Consider the following 19,626-nt stretch of genomic DNA (forward strand, 5'->3'; position numbering starts at 1 on the left):
GCACCTTCTGGAATCTACCCGAGAGGTAGGAACGGAACCACTGGAGCTCAGTGCCCCCGATACCTAACTCCCTCAGGCGTTCCAGAAGGATACCATGGTCAGTGGTATCAAAAGCTGCTGAATTTCCAAAAGCACTAACAGGGACACGCTTCCCCTGTCCATGCCCAGACGGAGATCATCGACTAAGGCAGCCTTTCTCAAATAGTGGGGCGGGCCTCCCAGGGGGGGCGCAAGGCTCTGTTATGCAGAGGTGTACTTATAACAATTTTATAGACAAATGATACTATTTACAGTCGCGCGGGGGGTGCGAAATGTTTTCTTCTTCCTAGGGGGGGCATGACAGAAAATAATTGAGAAGCACTGGACTAAGGTGAACATGGCAGTCTCAACTCCATAGCCCGCCAAGAAGCCGGTTTGAAATGGGTCTAGAAAATCTGTTTCTTCCAAGATCCCCTGAAGCTGGAAAGCAACTGCTCTCTTGATCACCTTCCCCAGAAAAGGCAGCAGCGAAAAAGGCCGATAATTATTTCAAATCAGGGGGTCCAGGGAGAGCTTTTTAAGCAAAGGTTTTACTATTGCTGATTTTAAACTTGATGGAAAATGTCCCTCCCTGAAAGATGAATTAATTATACGGCGTAGCATAGAAGTGACCACCGTTCCCCCCTGTGCTGCCAGCCATGAAGGACAGGGATCAAGAGAGCATGTCGTCTTCCTAACATTACGAAGATTCTTGTCCACTTCCTCGGTACTCACAAACTCAAAGTGATACAGTTTAACAGAGTCCACGGAATCCCTGGATACCTCTCTTATAGGATCTGAAGAAGTACTGGCGTCGAGATCGGTCCTTAGCCGAGAGATTTTATCCATGAAGAAGTTGTTAAATTCGTCACAGCAGGCTTTAGAAGGATCTAGAATAGGGTTTGGGGGGGCAGTTGTGTCAGCTCCCTCACCACCGTGAACAGCTCTGCCGGACACGACTCCACGGACGCAGTACTTGCACCATAGAGCGAATGCTTTGCTGTACTTATTGCCACTCCGTAAGCCTTCAAAAGAGACTCAGGGAGTGTCTTGTCGGCTAAGTGCTGGTGTCTTCGCCAGTTGCGCTCTAGTCATTGCACGGCCCGCTTCATTTCCCTGAGATCTTCCGTGTACCAGGGTTGCTTATTGGAAGCAGGCCAAAAAGGACGCTTGGGAGTGATACTGTGTATAGCCTTGGAGAGATCTGTATCCCAAATGTTAGTCAGGGCATCAACAGAGTCGCCGTCAGTTCCAACCATATATCCCTCTAGGGCTTCTTGGAACCTTTTGGGTTCCTTCAGCCTTCGAGGGTGGACCATCCTAATAGGTCCTCCACCCCCGAAGGCTGATGGCTGACAATAGATAATAATCTGAAGATGCCAGCTACAAATGCTGGCGAAACATCAGGAATAAACTCTTCTAGAGCATGGCCACATAGCCTGAAAAACCCACAAAAAAATATAATGTAAAATCTGTTTTTGGAATCCTGTTGTTTTACTTGGAAATCATACCTACAGCATCGGGACAGTGCATCCACAGTAGAATACCGGAGTAGTGGAAGGAAAGAAAAATTGTCAGTAACCGCAACAGAAGAAAATGCTGCTAGCTGTACGTGTCCGTACAAAGCAGGTGGTTTTCTAGGTCAGGCTTCCCATAATACATTGGCTCTGAGGATACTCTTGGAACCAGGTATTAGACAGCTAGGAGCTGGTGGCTATTTCCACTGTGACATTAATGATGCCTGGGGCAAAATAGGAGCTTGGTGTGTGGCTGGATTTTCCCCAAACATGCCCGCCCCTTCCCAGTGCAGCAGGATTGGTAGCACTGCCATATAACCCTTTGGAGAGTGAGTCTCCCTTTCCTTCACTGGGTTCCTGAGGGATACAAGGGCTTATCACCCTCCCCCTCTCCTTCAGGTTTACTGGGAGAAAAAATAATATTTACAGAGTCCCTCATAGACCTTGACATGGAGATGTGTGATCAGAGCTCCCCGCCAACTCCCTCAAGAACAAAGCAGACTTTTTAAAGTTGAAATTCTTTAATTAAAAAAGAAGAAATGGCATAGTAGGAGGATGTTGTTGTGTGCACCGTCAAGTCATTTCCAACTTAAGGTGAACCTATCATGGGGGTTTCTTGACAAGTTTCTTCAGAGGGTGTTTGCCATTGCTATCCTCCAAAGGTATATCAAACAGATCTGACTAACGTAAAGCACAGGATGTTCCCTGCACTTTCCTGTGGTTGCAAGAGAAAGAACCAAGGGTCCACTGTACTTGAAACAGTTCCACATTGACATAACAGTATTGCTTCAACCTGCTCTTATTGTTGTATTTCTTACCATTCTCTGTGAGTATTTATGGATGAAATGTATTACATGTGTAAATCTGCATAAGTAGAAAAATGCATGATGTAGATTCAGTATATAATACATTGACCCATACCCAAAGAAGTGGTGACTCATTTATGCCCATTAATTTTAAGAGAGAAGTTGGTAGCATAAGCATTTGTAGATGCATCTATGGAAATAGGCACAAGTCTACAAAGATTTCTGTCTTTCAGTCTCAAAGGTACCTACAAGATTCCTTTGCATACTGATTTTCCAAGCTTATATGACAGTAGTTCAAAGCACACTGCACAAATAATCCAGTTTGAGACCGCACCTGGCTCAGTGCTAGGGAATCCTGGGAACTGAAATTTATTGTGACACCAGAGCTCTTTGACAAAGAAGGCAAGATGTCTCACAAAACTGCAGTTCCCAGACTTCACTAGCATTGAGCCATAGCAGTCTCAAACTGGATTATTTGTGCAGTGTGTTTTGGACCTATGTCTTTCAGTTGTACCATTAATTTCAATGGGACGTGCAACTTACTTTCTTTGTATTTGGGTCATAGATTTAAATATATCAAACTGATAACTGAGTATAACCAATTCTTCGTAGCTTCTATACATATTGCCTTTTCCATATGCAGTTCAATAAATTTTAAGAACAAGATAGCATGTATATACCCGTAAGAGATGCAGTCAAAATCTTAACCGGCAATTTAAATTAAAAAACATTTATTGTGTCACTCATAGTAATGATTCAGAGATCACTTAACATAAATTTAGTAGCCTCATTGGCATCTGAGACTTTGGCCCAGAATGAATGAGTCACCTCCAAACAGTAAGGTTAAAATTACTATTAACAATTCAGTGCTGGGAAAAGAAAGGTCCTGACCTTTGGGCTACATTTGATTGATTATTTTATGAAACACAATGGTTTGTCTCAAAATTATGTGTCAGTTTACATGTTTAATTTGCTAATCTTGCTTGCCTTTAATAAAGTGCTAAAGACGGGATAAATTGGAAAGTAAAGATTATTCATCTCATTCTGTCACTCTACTCCACAAAACTGGAGTCTAGCTCAAAGTGACTTTGAATTTTCTCAGGCCATCCAGCTCATAATACAGTATAATCACAAAAGGAACTGTAATAAGAATCCCCACATTTTAAATTCTGGTTCATTTTCCTCCCTTCTCCCCAAGTTTCAGATCAACAAAGAAGAGAGAAACTCAGGAAAGAAGTAGAAAGGTGTGAGAAGGAGATGATTTCATCTAGAAATATGTCCCGATCTAGTTCCAGGGAGAGCAGAAGACCTATGTCAGCCTCCTATAAAAAGGTGGGTGTAATTATCATTATTTTAAATTAAACTTTGCTGTCAATGAATTATTTCTTCAAGTTGTTTTCAGTACGTTATTGAACCTCCACACAGTAAATTGCTCTGGGAAAAAGTTGTCAAAACAATTTTTCCTGATTAGTACATGTACTTCAAATCAGCTTTCAGAACCAAGTAGAAGTTGAGAACATATAATACTACTACTACTGTAAATTAACTACATACTGAATAATAGTAGAAGAATTTGTCAATTTGGGTTTGTTTGTTTTTATTGTCTCATTTTTCCAACCCTATATTTGTTATTTCCCATTTTGGCATCTGTTTGTGACTGTAACCCACCTCCACTAGTGCCTCTGCATCATGTTATGTTGCAGAATCTACACAAAACTAATCCAACAGTACAGGCATTAAGCCTGAGGCAAAGAATATCATAGCAGATTATATGTGACCATTTTTGTCCCAGTTGTTTTGTGACTAAATTTTTTCTGCCATTTTTTCAAGAAGCATGATGAAGCATAGTCATGTGCTTTGCTTATTAGTAGGTTGCTTACAGTATTTTAATGAAAAAATGAAATTTTCTGAAAAATTAGAAGGATATTGGAATTCATTGGGTTCAACAAATATCCTACAAAATAAGCGTTTCTTGTGCTTTGTTTTGTTTTTATTTTATTTTTATTCTGTCTTACGTAGTAGTAGTATGGCCTGCAGAGAGGAAGTTGAAATTTGTTTTTGGTGGGTATTCATTTGTGTTTATATTTGTAGTCATTGGGGTCAGGGAATATTCAACAATACAAGAAATGTATACAGTGCGCCCACATTTTACGCAGGCGTGGCATACGCAGCTTTCATCATACGCTGAAAACCGCAGCAGAAAAGCCCCTCATGCGCCCTGGAAGAAGTAATGGGCTAATGGATCCTCGCATAAGGGCAGGGCTCACTGTAGTTTGCTTGTTTTCAATGTTAATATCCCTTTTAAAAAAATTGATTTTGCCACATGTTTTCTACCTTTGGGTCTTTTGATGGAATATGCTTGATTCTGTTTGTACAAACAGTTCTTTACATATGGAGCAAAGCTGTACTACACAATACCTAGGAATCCTTGTTTATATTCATTTAAAGGCATTCTCCCACTCAACAGGTTGGACATCACAGTACTGTCAGAAAGTGGAAAATGTTGAAATGCAGAACCATTGTATGGCACTATTAATATTATTGTATGGTGCTCTGAGCCCTAATCTGTTGAATAAGCAGGGGCACCTGGTACTTCCTTAAAGACCCGTCATATCCCCTTCTAATTCTTGAAGGAGAGAGGCAATCAGATGATGTAGAAGAAGAAGAAAAAAATGGGACAAAATGAGGTTTGTTTATTTTTTGCTTGCTTGTTTTGTGTACTATATTGAAAATTCATGAATGTTGAAGGATAACTGCATTCTGGCTTGTATATTAATTTTACAAGTGCTAAATTGATTGTATTCTCAAAATGAGAACCAGACATAATTCTTCTGTATCGGTTGCTGAAGAATTAAGCTTCATTTTATGTTTGGTTTATTTGCATCATAAAATACTCATTAGTTGGAATGTCAGCTCATTTCCCCCATTTGGAATGCTGAGACCTATGGTTCCAATTGGAAAAACACTCATCAGCTCTGCCGTGCTGTTATCTGCCCAAAGGCTTCTTCAGGCTCAGTTTGGAGAAGGGAAGAAGAAGTAGTAGTAGTAGTAGTAGTAGTATTTATATGCCGCCCAATCACTGGGTGGCTTACAACAGAGGGATAATACAAAGTAAAGCAATAACAACAAAATAAGATAACAATCAACAATAGCAGTAAATAACAAAAACAAAATATAGCAAATCAGCAGCAAATTAAATAGCAAAATACATGGCAATTAATAAAGCAAAACAGGTGAAATGAAAAACTAACAATAAACATTACTTGCAATTAAATAATTAAAACGAGCTCTAAGGGAGGGTGAGTTCCTTCAGCGTCCTCCAGCTGATCCTCGTTGGAATTTGGGCAGGAGACGGGAGGAGAGCACTGGGTCCCCCTTCCCTCTCATGACTGGAGGAGAGGTCTTCCTGAGGCAAGCCCTGAGTCTTATAAGTCCTAGCCTCGGTTGCCATAGTGTCCTCCAGCTGATCCTCGTTGGAATTTGGGCGGGAGACGGGAGGAGAGCGCTGGGTCCCCCTTCCCTCTCATGGCTGGAGGAGAGGTAAAGGCAACACTTCAAAGATTTCAGCAAGCAACAAGCAAAATGGTCTCCCTCATAGCTAGAGATGAGCTTTCAAGAAGCCATGCTCACCTATCTGGTTAATGTTTCTGCTGTTGCTTATGGCATCTCTGTGTATGCATATCCACCAAGAATGCCAGTCTTGTTAGAAATGGGGAAGCTGAAGTTCAGAACCACATCTCACCTTCCCCCTCTACCTCAGATGTCTTCCTGGATAACATATTTTGGCCTCGGGAAATGTGTATGCAGAACATGCTTGCACAGGCTACTCTTACTGCAACTCAAGATATGTATTCAGAAATTAGCATCCATACACATATGGGCCTAGCTGGATCAGAGCATAGATAACTGTATACCCATCGGAACCCACATAGGAAGATGTGACAATGTGAAAATGGGGAATGCAAATGTTGTGATATGATTGATACAGTATATGGGGAAGGGTCATCACTCGGTGGTTGAGCTATGAAGAAAGTGCTAGTAGCTTTACTTAAAGAAGACACTTTCCATGAAGAAAGAACTACTAACAATCACTAACATATTTGGGAAAAAGGAAGAGACAGCAGGTTGTAGAAAAGACTTTTAGTAACTCCATCAATTTCAGTGAGAAAGATTTAAATGCATATTTATCTCACTCACTTTAATCTGGGGGATTTAGTACTTTAGCTCATTGTATCTTGATTTTCTCCCAAAACTCATTATAAAAATTATAAACTTAATTGAAGATTTGTTATCTAAATTCATAAACTTGTTTTGCTTGACAATTTATATTTAAATGTGCACAATTTATGAAATAAATCACATATTTGAAGTGGCCATCATTGCTAATTTTGTTGATTAGCAATGTGTAGGTTTTTAACAGTTGGAAGAATAATATTATTTTCATAGCAGTCAGAGAAAGCTAGACATTGATGGGATTCATTTTCTGTTTAAAATATGCACAAGGGTGCATTTACATCCAGCTGCTGTGTAATACTGGTCATTAGCTGGTTGAGCCTTGTGTGACTATTGGGTAGCTGACAACATGAATGATAACATTATTACATTTCTAGAGAACCATTGTACAGTACTTCAGAATATTATTCATGACTGGTAGTGGTTAGAGCTACAAAAATTTCTCCTGGCTTTGTGGGGTGGGACAGGGGGAGTGTTCGGTTGGTTGGTTTTGAGGGGGAAAAGGAGGGATGTTAAATTAAAGATGCAGGTTCTGTCTTTTAGTCACCATTATTTCCTTCCATCAAGATGATTGTCATATCTTTGGAAGGTCTTTGAAAAAGATCCTATGAAATACTTGCTAACAGACTATTGATTTTGAGCTAATTTGGGATTTGCAATACACAAATTGCTAATAAAACACTTGTGAGATTTAGAAACGGATTTGCAATCTAGACATTTGAAATAGACAAAATGAGAAATGGTATTTCAAAGCCTGCCAGTAGTAAATACCACACTTTGGCCAAGATCCTGTGTGACGTAATGCAGCATAATAGATCCACATTTGGAACTATGCTACATCTATCCTCTCAACACCTGAGCTCACCATTTAGCCATTACAGTCCTCCCCACAACCATTCAGTAGCTAATGGAGAGTAGGGTGTAGTTGGATAAGTATCTGGATACATCCTTATAGTCAAACATAGAATGATTATATCATCCTCTGAGATCCACTAGGGCTCTCTGGGAGTCTCACTGGATGATTTAAATCATTCTGTGTCTGGATACAAGGCTGTAACCGGATGCTCCTCCAATCCCATTATCCTCTCCCGCAGCTATGGAGTGGCTGTGTAGTGCAGCAGCTGAACTGTGAGTCTGGAAGGGGCCCTTTGGTTATTACAGAGGAAGAAAGAGATTACTAATCTCCACTGTGACCAAAAAGAGACATATACATGCATAACATAGATTTACTTACATCTGCATATGCCCCTAACAGAATGCCAGCTGATGCTAGTTATAGGACTACCTCTAAAAATGGCACCACTGCGTTAAATACCCCTTAACTCTCCAGTGAAACATATAATTGACTTCAGTTGATGCCCTGCATTTCTCTGCCCTTTTGTGTTGTTGTGTGCCTTCAAGTAGTTTCTGACTTACGGCAACCCTAAGGCAAAATTATCATTGGGCTTTCATGCCAGGATCTGTTCAGAAGGGGTTTGTCTTTGCCTTTCTGAGGCTGAGAAAAGACCATCAGTGGGTTGCCATGGCCGAGCAGGGATTCAAACCCTGACCTCCAAAAACGTAGTCCAGTGCTCAAACCACTATATCAAGCTTTCTCTCTGCCCTTTCATTAGCAAGAGCTATATTGGTGCTCACAGGAGATTCTTCTCACATATGTCAAACATTCTGAAAGTGGCACAATGTGGCTGTCAGATGTGACTCCAATCCTCATTTTAATGTATGTGGAATGTTCTTGTGAATAATCCAATATCATATAATTGCACTGGGACTGCAGCTGCCTGCCCCAGAATTTGGTACTGTTAACTTCAGTGGTGCAGAACAGTATTAAGATAACCTCTTATTGCCAAACACAATGCATCTGTAATGTGCATTACCCTTACAACTGGACTATTTGGAGGAAAGGAGACAACATACAGACCATCCACCATCAACATCCAACTACACCAGTACACAAACTAAAATGAGAAACAGAACCACCTGGTTGTCATTCTGGCTTTGTACATGTAGGCAGTTGGTGAGGGGCAAGAAGCAAGGTGGATTGAATATTATTCTTCAACCCTCTGCTGATCAAATGTGATTAGGATCAAGCCATTAAAGCAAAGAATTGAATAGAAGTGTAGAAAGTCACTTCAAACTTCTAGTAGCATTCAGCATGAGGCATAAATCTACCTCTCTGAGGGATACAGGCCATCAACAAATACATCATATAAAGCTCCTACTAACATAATTTACTGTCAAACACAGGTGAACTGATAGCATTTCTCTTCCTTTGAGCTTCAAGCCCCTCCAGCTCACTGTTCACTTATGCCCTCCTGCTGTTTGCTGGAGACTAAAGGCAAAAGCTCTGTGTTTGGATCCAGCTCATACTTGTTTTGGCTCTTTGCTTGCATCTTGAAGCATGGAGCCATAGTAAAGGCAAATTTGCAGCTGAATTTTAGCAGCTGGAAGATGGCATCCAACATAGGTTCATGTCAGTTTATTTTCCCAGGGTCCTTCATATTTTAATGCATATTATATTCTAATTGTTGTAGAGTGCATTACATTTTAACTTTTTAAAATCATTGCTGTGAGTCACCTTGAGCACTTTGCTATAGGGCAGACTATAAATATAGAAAATAAATAAATTGTTATTATGCAAAGGTACATAATTAGGGATTTCTTTACCTGTTTGATGGTGGGATATGAGATTGCAGGGAGGGTTTCCCTAAATTTCTAGATTTTATATTATTTTTAAAGTATTTTTATAATGCTTCTAAGCAAACAAGATAGAGATTACATACTAGTTGACACTGATCTTCTTTATAGATTGTTATAGATTAAATATTCTTGGTTATAGGGAGTCAGTATAGCAGTTGATAATGAATCTTCATATTCAAGTAATATAATGAAGAGACACCTAATATAATGTAATGAAGAGACACCTAAATTGCAATATACTAATTCGTATTGTATAAGTATCATATGGTATTATGAGCGGCTAGTGATGAATGAATGGAAACATCTTGGCTTTTAGTTTGTATATTCATCTCTTACCAACAGACATTTTTCCTGGATAACTGACAAAATCAATGTCTTTTCAAATTAGCGCATTCTCGGTATTGGTTTGTTCATCTGGCCGTCCATTCTTTTCTTTTCTTTCTTTTTTTAACAAAAGTGATACTCATTAGCATTTTGATTCATGATGATCTTGGCATCTCATTATTGCCTCATCTTCCATGCTTCAATGAGTTCGCATCTATTAGTATTGGCATTAGTATTTACTACTGCAGCAGATTCTAAAATCCTGCATCATACATGGTGCAGATGTAGGATCCTAGCAACTGTTCAGAAACTGAATTCATACACATCAACAAATGCTTTTTCTTATAATCTCATTTGTGAATGAGTAAATGGGAAGTATTATTTACATTGTAAACATGCACACGGCTTGATTCTGTCCTTCCCATGAATCTAGCATGATATAATTAAGGAGAATAGATACTTGTGTTAGAAGATAAATATACTAGGCATAATCAGCATCAACATTTTCTCCTTTTATGTACCAAACCAGTCATGCAGTAAAGTCATCAATATGTTTTTGTTGTCATCAGATGTCTTAATTTGTTCCAGATAAGAATTTGCCATCTTCTTGATTACGGTCATATTTTATCTGACTTATATGAAAAATAATCATTTAGGTGGAAAACCATGTTAATAATTAGGGTTTTTTCCAAATAAAATCATAATAACAAATTTTGTTTCAACAACATTTGGTGAAAGGTCTTGGAGACTGTTCTGTTTTTGAGACGAAGAATAAAAATGAACATAAATAAATCTTGGGCCAGATACTCACAGAATCATAAAGGGGGGAACTACAGAGGTCACTTCCTTTTGCCAGTGCAGGAATCCAGTGCTAAACCATGCCTGACAGATGGCCATCCAAGCTCTGATTAAAATCATCAAACCACTTTCCAAAATAGTCTGTTTCACTGTCAAGAAGCTCTTATCATCCTGAGGTTTTTCTAATATTGAGCCAGAATCTCCTTCTTGTAACTTGAATCCATTGGTTTGGGTCCTTCCATTGGAGCAGCAAAAAATCTAACTTGCTGTATCTATGGTTTAAAAGTTGGATGTGTCCACTGCTCAAAGTTAAGATTAACCATGGTTTCCCCAGATTCAAATTGCAGTTAGTTTAAAAGAGGAATGAAGCTACCACTATTCCTTAAATCGGTTTTTACACTCCTATATTAATTCTGAAAGCTGCCTAACTGAATTGAAAAACACCACTGTGCCCTTGGAATATTGCAGTTCATCAAGTTAAGCAAGTGTTACAAAGTTCTCCTGTTCAATAAAACATACCCAATTTGTGCAGATTGCAGTATCTTTCTAGACTAGATCATGATGTCTGGGAAGAGAGTCAAAGCTAGGGCGCTTTGTGGTTTGTTTTGTGCTGTCAGGGTTATTCAATAGCACCTCCACCACTCATTGGGATCTGTGTGAAAGATATGCATGTTTTTTGAAGGTTAGCTCTTCCATCAGTATCTTTCCTCTGGTTTCATACTCCAGTATAGATTATAAGCCATAGAAAGAATCCCCAAGGAACAAGATGTGTTGCCTTGTTGCAGTTTACCGTTTTCTGCAAATATTAAATGACTTTCTCCATTTCAAAGTCAGTCAAAGCCTTCAAGAGTGCTGACTTCCTACTTTCGCTTGAAACAAACTTTCCCATTGCCTCTTCTTTATGGATGGAATGCTGTGTTTTGTAGGTGGCTGTGTGAAAGTCAGCCATATCAAGGTCACAAGGAATACTTTTAAACCCTTTACCTTGCAAATTATCTATTTATTGTTTATGTATGATTCTGTAATTTTGCTATCACAAAATTATTATATTATTCTTTTTTAAAAAAATAATTCTCTGTTGTATTTTCTATACTTTTCTTTTAACTTTCCCTGTATTTTGTTGCGTGGTGATTATAATCTTGGTGGTGGTTGTAATGTGTTCCTTTAAGTTGTTTTCAAATTAAGGTGACCCTAAGGAAAACCTATCACAGGGTTTCTTGGCAAGATTTGTTCTGAGAGGACTTTCCATTGCCTTCCTCTGAGACTGAGAGTGTGACTTACCCAAGGTTACCTGTCGGATTTCCTTGGCTGAGCAGGATTTAAATAATGGTCTCCTAGAGTCTTAATTCAGCACAACCATTGCACCATGATGAACATACGGCAAATAGATTTTTAAAGAATGGAAATTCTGCATTTTAAAATGTTAACCAAATCTACTGTTTCTCTAAAGGTAAACATGTGTCTGATATTTGTGCTGAACTGCTTAAACTATAATGTGAAAAGATTAATTAAAAAGAACTAAATATGAATACACCAAGAGTGCATTACATTTTTCTTTAAATGATAGTTGAGTGATTTGATTTTCATATGAAATCTTTCTTCCTCAAATAAATGCTCTATACTAGTAATAGGATTGGCAATGGGTAGAGTTGTAACAGCAAGGGAAAGGCTGAAAGCTATGCATATTCCAAGATGTAAACCAGGATGTGTATGAAGTATACACAAGATTTTCTTTGGATGTGAAGAAATAGGGATTGTTATCTCAGATAATATCCGTGGGATGATAACCTCTAAATTTTAGTTGTATAATTTATTTCTTCTTCGTGGTCTCTGCAAATCACACAAATGGGTTATTCTGTGCCTGCCCAGTTAGCTTCAGAACATTCTTGGAGATATTAGAGGCGTTTGGGCGGTAGCCCCACCCACTCTGTGCATCTAAATCATTTTGGTTCAGTCTGTTTCATGCACCATACAGTTAGTATGATTTTTCTCTTCTCATTCTATTGTTTCTTGTTATGGGCGTAGTTTCTAGGGTTTTGAGTAATCCTTTTTTTTCCCCATGAATGATATGTTTTCCAATGTATTTATTTGACCAGCCGACAGCTCTGTTTTGAATGGTTTTGCTTTATGTCTAATGTTCCATTTTTGGGCAAGATCCTGGAGTATGTAGTGGCTTTCCATCTCCAGGGATTACTGGTTGAGACATATTATCCAGGTTCATTTCAGTCTGGCTTTAGACCTTCTTATGAGCATTGGTCACCTTGGCAGGGAACTGGACAGCAGGAGTGTGTCCCTGTTAGTTCGGCTGGGCCTCTCAGCTTTCTGGATTGCTTCTCTGGGACTGGACTTGTGGATAATATTATGCTGTGGTTCCAGTCTTTCTTGAATTGGCAAACACAGAAGGTGGTGCTGGGAGACTCCTGTTTAATGACTCGGCCATTGGCCTCTGAGGTTCCTCACTAGTCTATTTTGTTCCTTATGTTAACATCTACATGAAACCAATGAGAGAGGTCAGCTGGAGCTTTGGGATATGGTGTCACCAATATGCTGCTGACACCCAGCTTTGTCCTTCCTTCCCATCTGATTCTGAGGAAGCTGTCTTCGTACTGAACCAGTATCTGTTGTCAGTAACGTAGTGGCTGAAACTTAATCCAGATAAGACAGAAGTGCTCCTGGGCAGTTGAAAGGTCTGTCAGGGAATAGGGAGTCTGCCTGTGCTGGTTGAGGTTACGGCCCCTTGAAATCTCAGGCTCACACAGCTTGTGTGTTCTTCTGGACTCAGCTCTGAGCCTGGATGCCCATATTTCAGCAGTGGCCAGGAGTGCATTTGCACAGTTAAAACTAGTGCACCAGCTGCATCCGTTCCTTGGGACATCAGATCTGGCTATAGTGACACATGCCTTGATTATATCCCGTTTGGACTACTGTAATGCACACTATATGGGGCTGCCTTTGGAAACTGTTTGGAAACTTCAGTGGGTCCAGAATGCTATGACCAGAATGCTGACTGGAGTCAGTTATGGGAAGCTTCTAAGTCCCTTGATAAAACAACTTCATTATATTTTCCTGTAGCTTGAATCCATTCCTCTGGGCCCTAGTCTCTGGAGCAGCAGAAAATAACTTGCTCCATATTCAATAGGACATCCTTTTAAATATTTAAACATATCTATTATGTCATCCCTTAACCTTTTTTCCCCATACTAAATATACCCTTTTACCATTTTGGTTGCCCTCCTCTGGACACACTTCAGCATGTCCACCTTCTTCTTGAATTCTGGTGCACAGAACTGGACACAATATTCCACCAAATTTTTATAGTTGAATGGGATTAGAGAAGAAATTGAATAAAACTAATAAATAATAAAACTTTTATTTATACCCCGCTTTTTGTTAAAACAATCAAAGCGGTTTACAACAGTTAAAATAGTACATCCATATATACAAAGTATCCCCCCTTAAAAGAAGATTAAACAATATAAGATTTAAAATTGCATAACTATTAAAAACCAATAATAGTGGCAGAATCATCGCACATGTGGAGAAATCACCACATGGCAGAGTAGTTTATTCTGGAAAAGCCTGCCAGAAGAGATCCGTATTGACAGCTTTCTTGAAGCTGTCTAAATTGGTAATTTGACGGATCTCATCCAACAGGCGATTCAACAGGTTGGGAGCATTGCAGAAAAAGCCCTCTGGGAGGTTGCAGTCAATCTGGTCTTTATAGGCTGGAGTAAGTTCCTCCCAGAGGACCTGAGAGCACGGGGCAGATTGTATGGAAGTAGGCGATCCTTTAAATAAGTTGGGCCCAAGCCATGTAGGGCTTTAAAGGTAATAACCAACACCTTGTACTGTGCCCGAAAACTAATAGCCAGCCAGTGGAGTGACTTCAGTATTGGTGTTATAAGGTCACTCCTGGATGTTCCAGTAATCAACCTGGCCGCCATATTCTGTACCAGTTGAAGTTTTCAGACTAGGCACAAGGGTAGCCCCATGTAGAGCGCATTGCAAAAATCAAGCCTTGAAGTTACCAGTGCGTGTCGTACAGTTTCGAGGTCCCCTGGTTCCAGGAAAGGGCGCAGCTGGCATACCAGCCGAAGCTGATAACAGGCGATCTTGACTGTCGCACTCACTTGATTTCTCATGTGAAGCAATGGATCAAGAAGCACCCCCAGACTGCAAGCACAGTCCTTTGAGAAGAGCGTGAACCCCTCTAGGACTGGAGGTTGCAACTCGATACCTGGTTTGGGGACCCCAACTGTGAGTACCTCCGTTTTGTCTGGATTCAGCTTGACCTTGTTTTCCCTCATCCAGTCCATTACTGCCTCAAGGCACTGATTGAGGGGAGAAATGCCATCTGTCGTTGTCACTGATGCCCAAGACATGGTGAAATATATTTGAGTGTCATCAGCGTACTGATAAAACCTCGCTCCATGTCTACAGATGATTTCTCCCAGTGGCTTCATATAAATGTTAAATAGCATTGGGGACAGGATGGCACCCTGAAGGACGACACAATTAAGCTCCATTTTTGAGGGGCAACTGTCCCCGAGCATCACCCTCTGTAACCTGCCCGAGAGGAAGGACCAGAACCACTGCAACGCAGTGCCTCTGATTCCTAGCTCTCTCAGGCGTTCCAAGAAGTTGTCATGATCTATACTATCGAATGCCACTGAGAGGTCTAGAAGCACCAGCAGGATCACGCTCCCTCTGTCGATGCCCAGATGAAGGTCATCAGTTAAGGTGACCATGGCAGTCTCCACCCTATATCCTGTCCTGAAGCCAGTTTGAAATGGCTCTATATAATCGGCTTTATCCAAGACCACTTGGAGCTGAAGAGCAACAGCCCTTTCGATCACCTTACCCAAAAATGGCAGATCGGAAACGGGCCTGTAATTTATCCTGTCCAGGGGGTCAAGGGACCCCTAACGACCGCTTCCTTTGAAGAAGATGGTACATAACCTTTCCCAAGGGATGCATTGATGACATGTCTAAGAAATGCCATCAAAGCATCACCCCCCCTGGATAGTGAGCCATGATGGGCAGGGATCAAGAGGGCATGTCGTCTTCCTCACCTTTCCAAGGATCTTGGAAAATTTTCCACTTATGTTTGAAAATCTTATTAGAGCAGGAGAGTAAAACAGTACAGTTGTACCTCTTCAAAGTAATGAGCTGCAGGTGTGCAGCTGTTTTGCATTCCACCAATGACTGTCATTACACTATTTGCTAACAAGCATACCTGTCACTTTTGCCATAACTTAGTGGTTCAGTACCTAATTGTGCTGGAGTCATGAAACTAATGGATACCCAACCATGAAATAATGAGACCAGACACGTAAATTGGATGAATAAAGGGCCATTTATTTGACCTATAATCTATTTAAAGCTAAGCACTTGAACTTCAACCTTAACTTCAAACTCTGAGCAAATTGATTAAAGTGGAAAACCTGGTGCGGGTCCAGCTGAAGCCCGGTGTCAGTCCTACACTTCCTCTTCAGCCTTCCCTTTGGGCACAAACACCGAACGCTGAGGTAAATCCGATGATTTGGATTGCATCCTCAGCGAGTCCTAGGAAGGTAAACATAAGGCACTCTCCCCCAAACTCCCTCGAATTTGTAAGGCTGAGCAAAACCCCCATGTCTACCCCACAGGCAGGTTCTCTCACAACTCCACGTCCCTTGACGTGTATAAGCTGATCAAGAGCCTAACCTTTCATCACAAAGGGGTGCCAGTGGTGCATACCAAACAGTTCTTTAACTCCATATGGGCCAGTCCGTGAAACCTATTTAACAGCCACCCAAAGCCAATTACCAGTCCCGGCACACAGTATGGGGTAGGCAAAAAACCCCGGGGAAAGGGGAGAAAATTCCTACCCGGCCCTGAAGCGACCAACAAACTTCATACTGCATTTAGGGCAGAGGGGGGGTGGGCTGCTTCATGGAAAAGAGGCAGGATGGGGGGTGTACTGTCCTTATATACTGACTCCACCCCCCATCACATGTCTCAGCCTGGTCCATTGGACCTTGCTTATATTGAAAATTCTGGTTTCTTCATGGAGGGTATCAAAGCCCCACTCTCCCTCAAGGCTCTGCCAATCATCCTGGTGTGAACTTGCCTCACATGGAACACCACCAAAAAATGGTTAATTTCTATACTCTCTTCTCAACATTGACATATAAATTTCAGACAGTTCTCACTAAAGAAGGCACTTCTCATTCATTATTATGGCAGATAAAATATTATGAGAGAAACGTATCTATGTCTTTATGTTGTGTGTAAAGTTTGTTTTATTCTATTGCTTTAAAAATTAAAGAATTACAGTACATGTGATTGGGAAAAAATTCCAACAGATCAGAAAAGATATGTCCATGACTTGATATTATTTATATAGATACAGTGGGCCCTTCTCATACGTGGGGGATCCGTTCCGGAACCCCTTCCCCCGTGTAAAGGAAAAAAACGCATATGCTCAAGCCCCATTTAAAACAATGGCCGCACACTCCTGTGTGCGTGCTGTTATTGTTTCCGGGGCTTGCCTTTTGTGTAAGGTTAAAGCCGCGTAAGGTTAAAGCTGTGTATGGTGCACCTGCATAGGACACGGGTGCACTGTACTATACATATATATATAATGTATATGTACTGTTATCAACATAATACAGTGATATAGTGTTGGCATATGGGTTAACAGTTCAGCCTCAGCACCATGACAATGGCAATCTGATCAGATGGTATGATATTAAGTTACATGATAATGGTAACCACATGGTATGATTCTCCTGAGAAAAGGCAGAATATAAAATAAATTATATTATTATTGACTATATTATTAATCATCATTGGCGGGTTACAAATGGCCCTCAAGGGGCCGTTTTCCCGCCGCCGCCATTCGCTGCGTAGGGAAGCCCCAGCTGCCAGACCGCGAGGCTTCCCCGCGCAGCAAAAAAGGAGCGGCGAAATGCCGCTCCTTTTTGGAACGTGGAAGTGGCGCCGCGAGGGGTGGAGTGCGCCCTCGCGACGTCACTTCTGCCGCGACACGTCTGGACGCACAGCGTCCAGTACGTCAAAATGGTGGCGCCCATGTGGATGGGCGCCGCGAAAAAGTACGCGCTCCGCACGTACTGGGAGGAAGGGCTGTCAGGAAGGTAAGAACCGTCCTAACCCTAATACGGCCCTTCCTAACCCTAGTACGTGCAAAGCGCGTACTTTATGGCGGTTTGTAACCCGCCATTATCATGAATTCAGAGTTCCAACTCGCATTTCTTTACATTATGTTTAGGGCAATATAGAGAACAATAACAATACAATAAGATGTATATTTATTCTGTAAAAGGGGAGAATAAAGTTTAAAAAAATAAAAGAGCAATAAAGTGTATGTCGCAGGAGAACCATATAATTCAGCAAGTCAAAAGCCTGTGTAACATGAAAGTCTAGCTTATGGCAGAAGGCCAGCAGTGAGGGAACTATTCGGACCCCTATAAGAGATCCTTGGATTGCTGAGCATGCCTGTATTTTGAGCAAAATTATATTAAAATAATTAATCGTTAAACAAATAATTGACTGAAATTTGTATCACTTAGACAAACGATGTATAACCTGTGAGCTAAATTATGTCCACGTTTATATTTTGACATGCTTTCTTTGCTTAGTACTTTTTAAATGGGATTTCAATGAAATGAAGCAGCAGCGGTTCTACCACAGAATTTGTCATTTGTTTTGCCCCCCAGGAGTCATTGGAAGCAGAAGGAAATAGGGCGTTACCATCATGTGCACCAAGTGAAAAGAGATTTGGGGGAGGCTCCCTGTCATTTCCAGAAAAGCAAGGTGCACTCTCTCCAAGTACTGGTAAACCTGCCACAAAATCTGCTTTGAAAGCCTCCAATTTTTCAGTCTTAAGTTCAAGCACCAGCACGCCGAGCCTTCAAAGACTGCACTCCAAATGTTCTTCAAGCTCTTCTTCAGATAGTGTCACAAACAAACAATCCCAGAAAGCACACAACGCTGAATCCAAAGCAAGCAGTGGGGATCTGCTTGATAAGCATTCTCAGTGTTTTACTAATGGCCAACAACCATTCACGCCCCGCACTTTAAGATCGGATGCTAAATCCTTCCTCTTGCAGTACCGATATTACATGCCAGCAAGACTGAAATTACAGGATGTTCCCAAACAACAAGTGGAAGCGGAAACACAGACTGACATAAGCAGGTATAGAAGCTTCTTAAACTGGCTATTTTCAGTCTAAAGGTGAATCTGTTTGCCTGTTTTGTTCTCATGTGCAAACATGAAAATTCCAATGTTTCTCCCCTCTGAGCAAAAGTGCTACGAAGGAGCAAAAAAAAAAAAAAAAAAAAGAGAGAGAGAGAGAGAGAGAACATTATATTTTGTGGAGAATACAATAGTTTTGCTCCCAAACCATTGTGTTATGTGCAAATATAATGGCTGAGATAGTACATCTCAGGGCAGATGTAATAGTCTGCCTGTACAATTCCACCTGGCTGCTACTTCCTGGGCGTGCAACTCTGCTTGAAAAGACAGGCATGTACTGCCTTCAGCATTTAGTGGCTGAAGGAGAGTTCAGAGCACCTGAGTAGAATCCATCTGTTCTTCCACAGCTGAGAGCAAACAGCAGCTCTCCCCTTCACAGTTCTCTAGCAAGAATACTGGAGATCTGGAAAAGAGATAGTGGCTCTTTTCTCCTTGCTTCTGCCAGATGCTGCCAAAAAGCTCCTCACCTTCCAGTTGCCATTCTCCTTCCCCCCACCACTATATGGCTGTGGGAGCACACACCTGCTCTTTGCAGAAAGCTTGGAGGCTAGGGGAGCTACTGGAACTTTCTTTGTGCAGTGACTATAAAAGGATATATGTTTGTACATATCACCAGAAGGATTCAGCTGCCCTCTGCAGAAAGCTTGAAGGCTAGGGGAACTTCTTTTGTTTGAAAAATAAGCAATGAAAACAATGGACTGCTGTTTTCACTCTGTGTCAAGTCCAGAAATTTTTGTACAGCTGACAATTTTGTAATTGGTTGTCTTGATATGTTGAAACATCCTTTCTTGCCAAGGATAAGGCAATTTGTGAATATTCTTTAGATCACTAGTTTGGTGATATCATAAATTTTCCTGTGGGGCTCACTGCTATGGCACTGCCCCCATAATTGATTTTCACCCATTGTACCATGTGTACATCTCTCCTCATCTGCCCACTGCTGTTCTCATGTTTAGGCAACACCTGTAATCTT

The 19,626-nt window shown here is 40.9% G+C and overlaps 1 protein-coding gene across 1 annotated transcript in view; it reads left to right on the top strand.

The window, feature by feature from the left end:
* The window catches only part of SPATA7 (spermatogenesis associated 7), an 87,036-nt gene that overhangs the window by 48,654 nt on the left and 18,756 nt on the right, over positions 1 to 19,626 (top strand). The window contains exons 5-6 of the mRNA XM_042460531.1: positions 3,540 to 3,673; positions 18,115 to 18,593. Coding sequence (XP_042316465.1) covers positions 3,540 to 3,673; positions 18,115 to 18,593 — 613 coding nt within the window. The remainder of the gene's footprint in view (positions 1 to 3,539; positions 3,674 to 18,114; positions 18,594 to 19,626) is intronic.

Source organism: Sceloporus undulatus, chromosome 1 (assembly GCF_019175285.1).
Source record: "Sceloporus undulatus isolate JIND9_A2432 ecotype Alabama chromosome 1, SceUnd_v1.1, whole genome shotgun sequence".
Taxonomy (NCBI): domain Eukaryota; kingdom Metazoa; phylum Chordata; class Lepidosauria; order Squamata; family Phrynosomatidae; genus Sceloporus; species Sceloporus undulatus.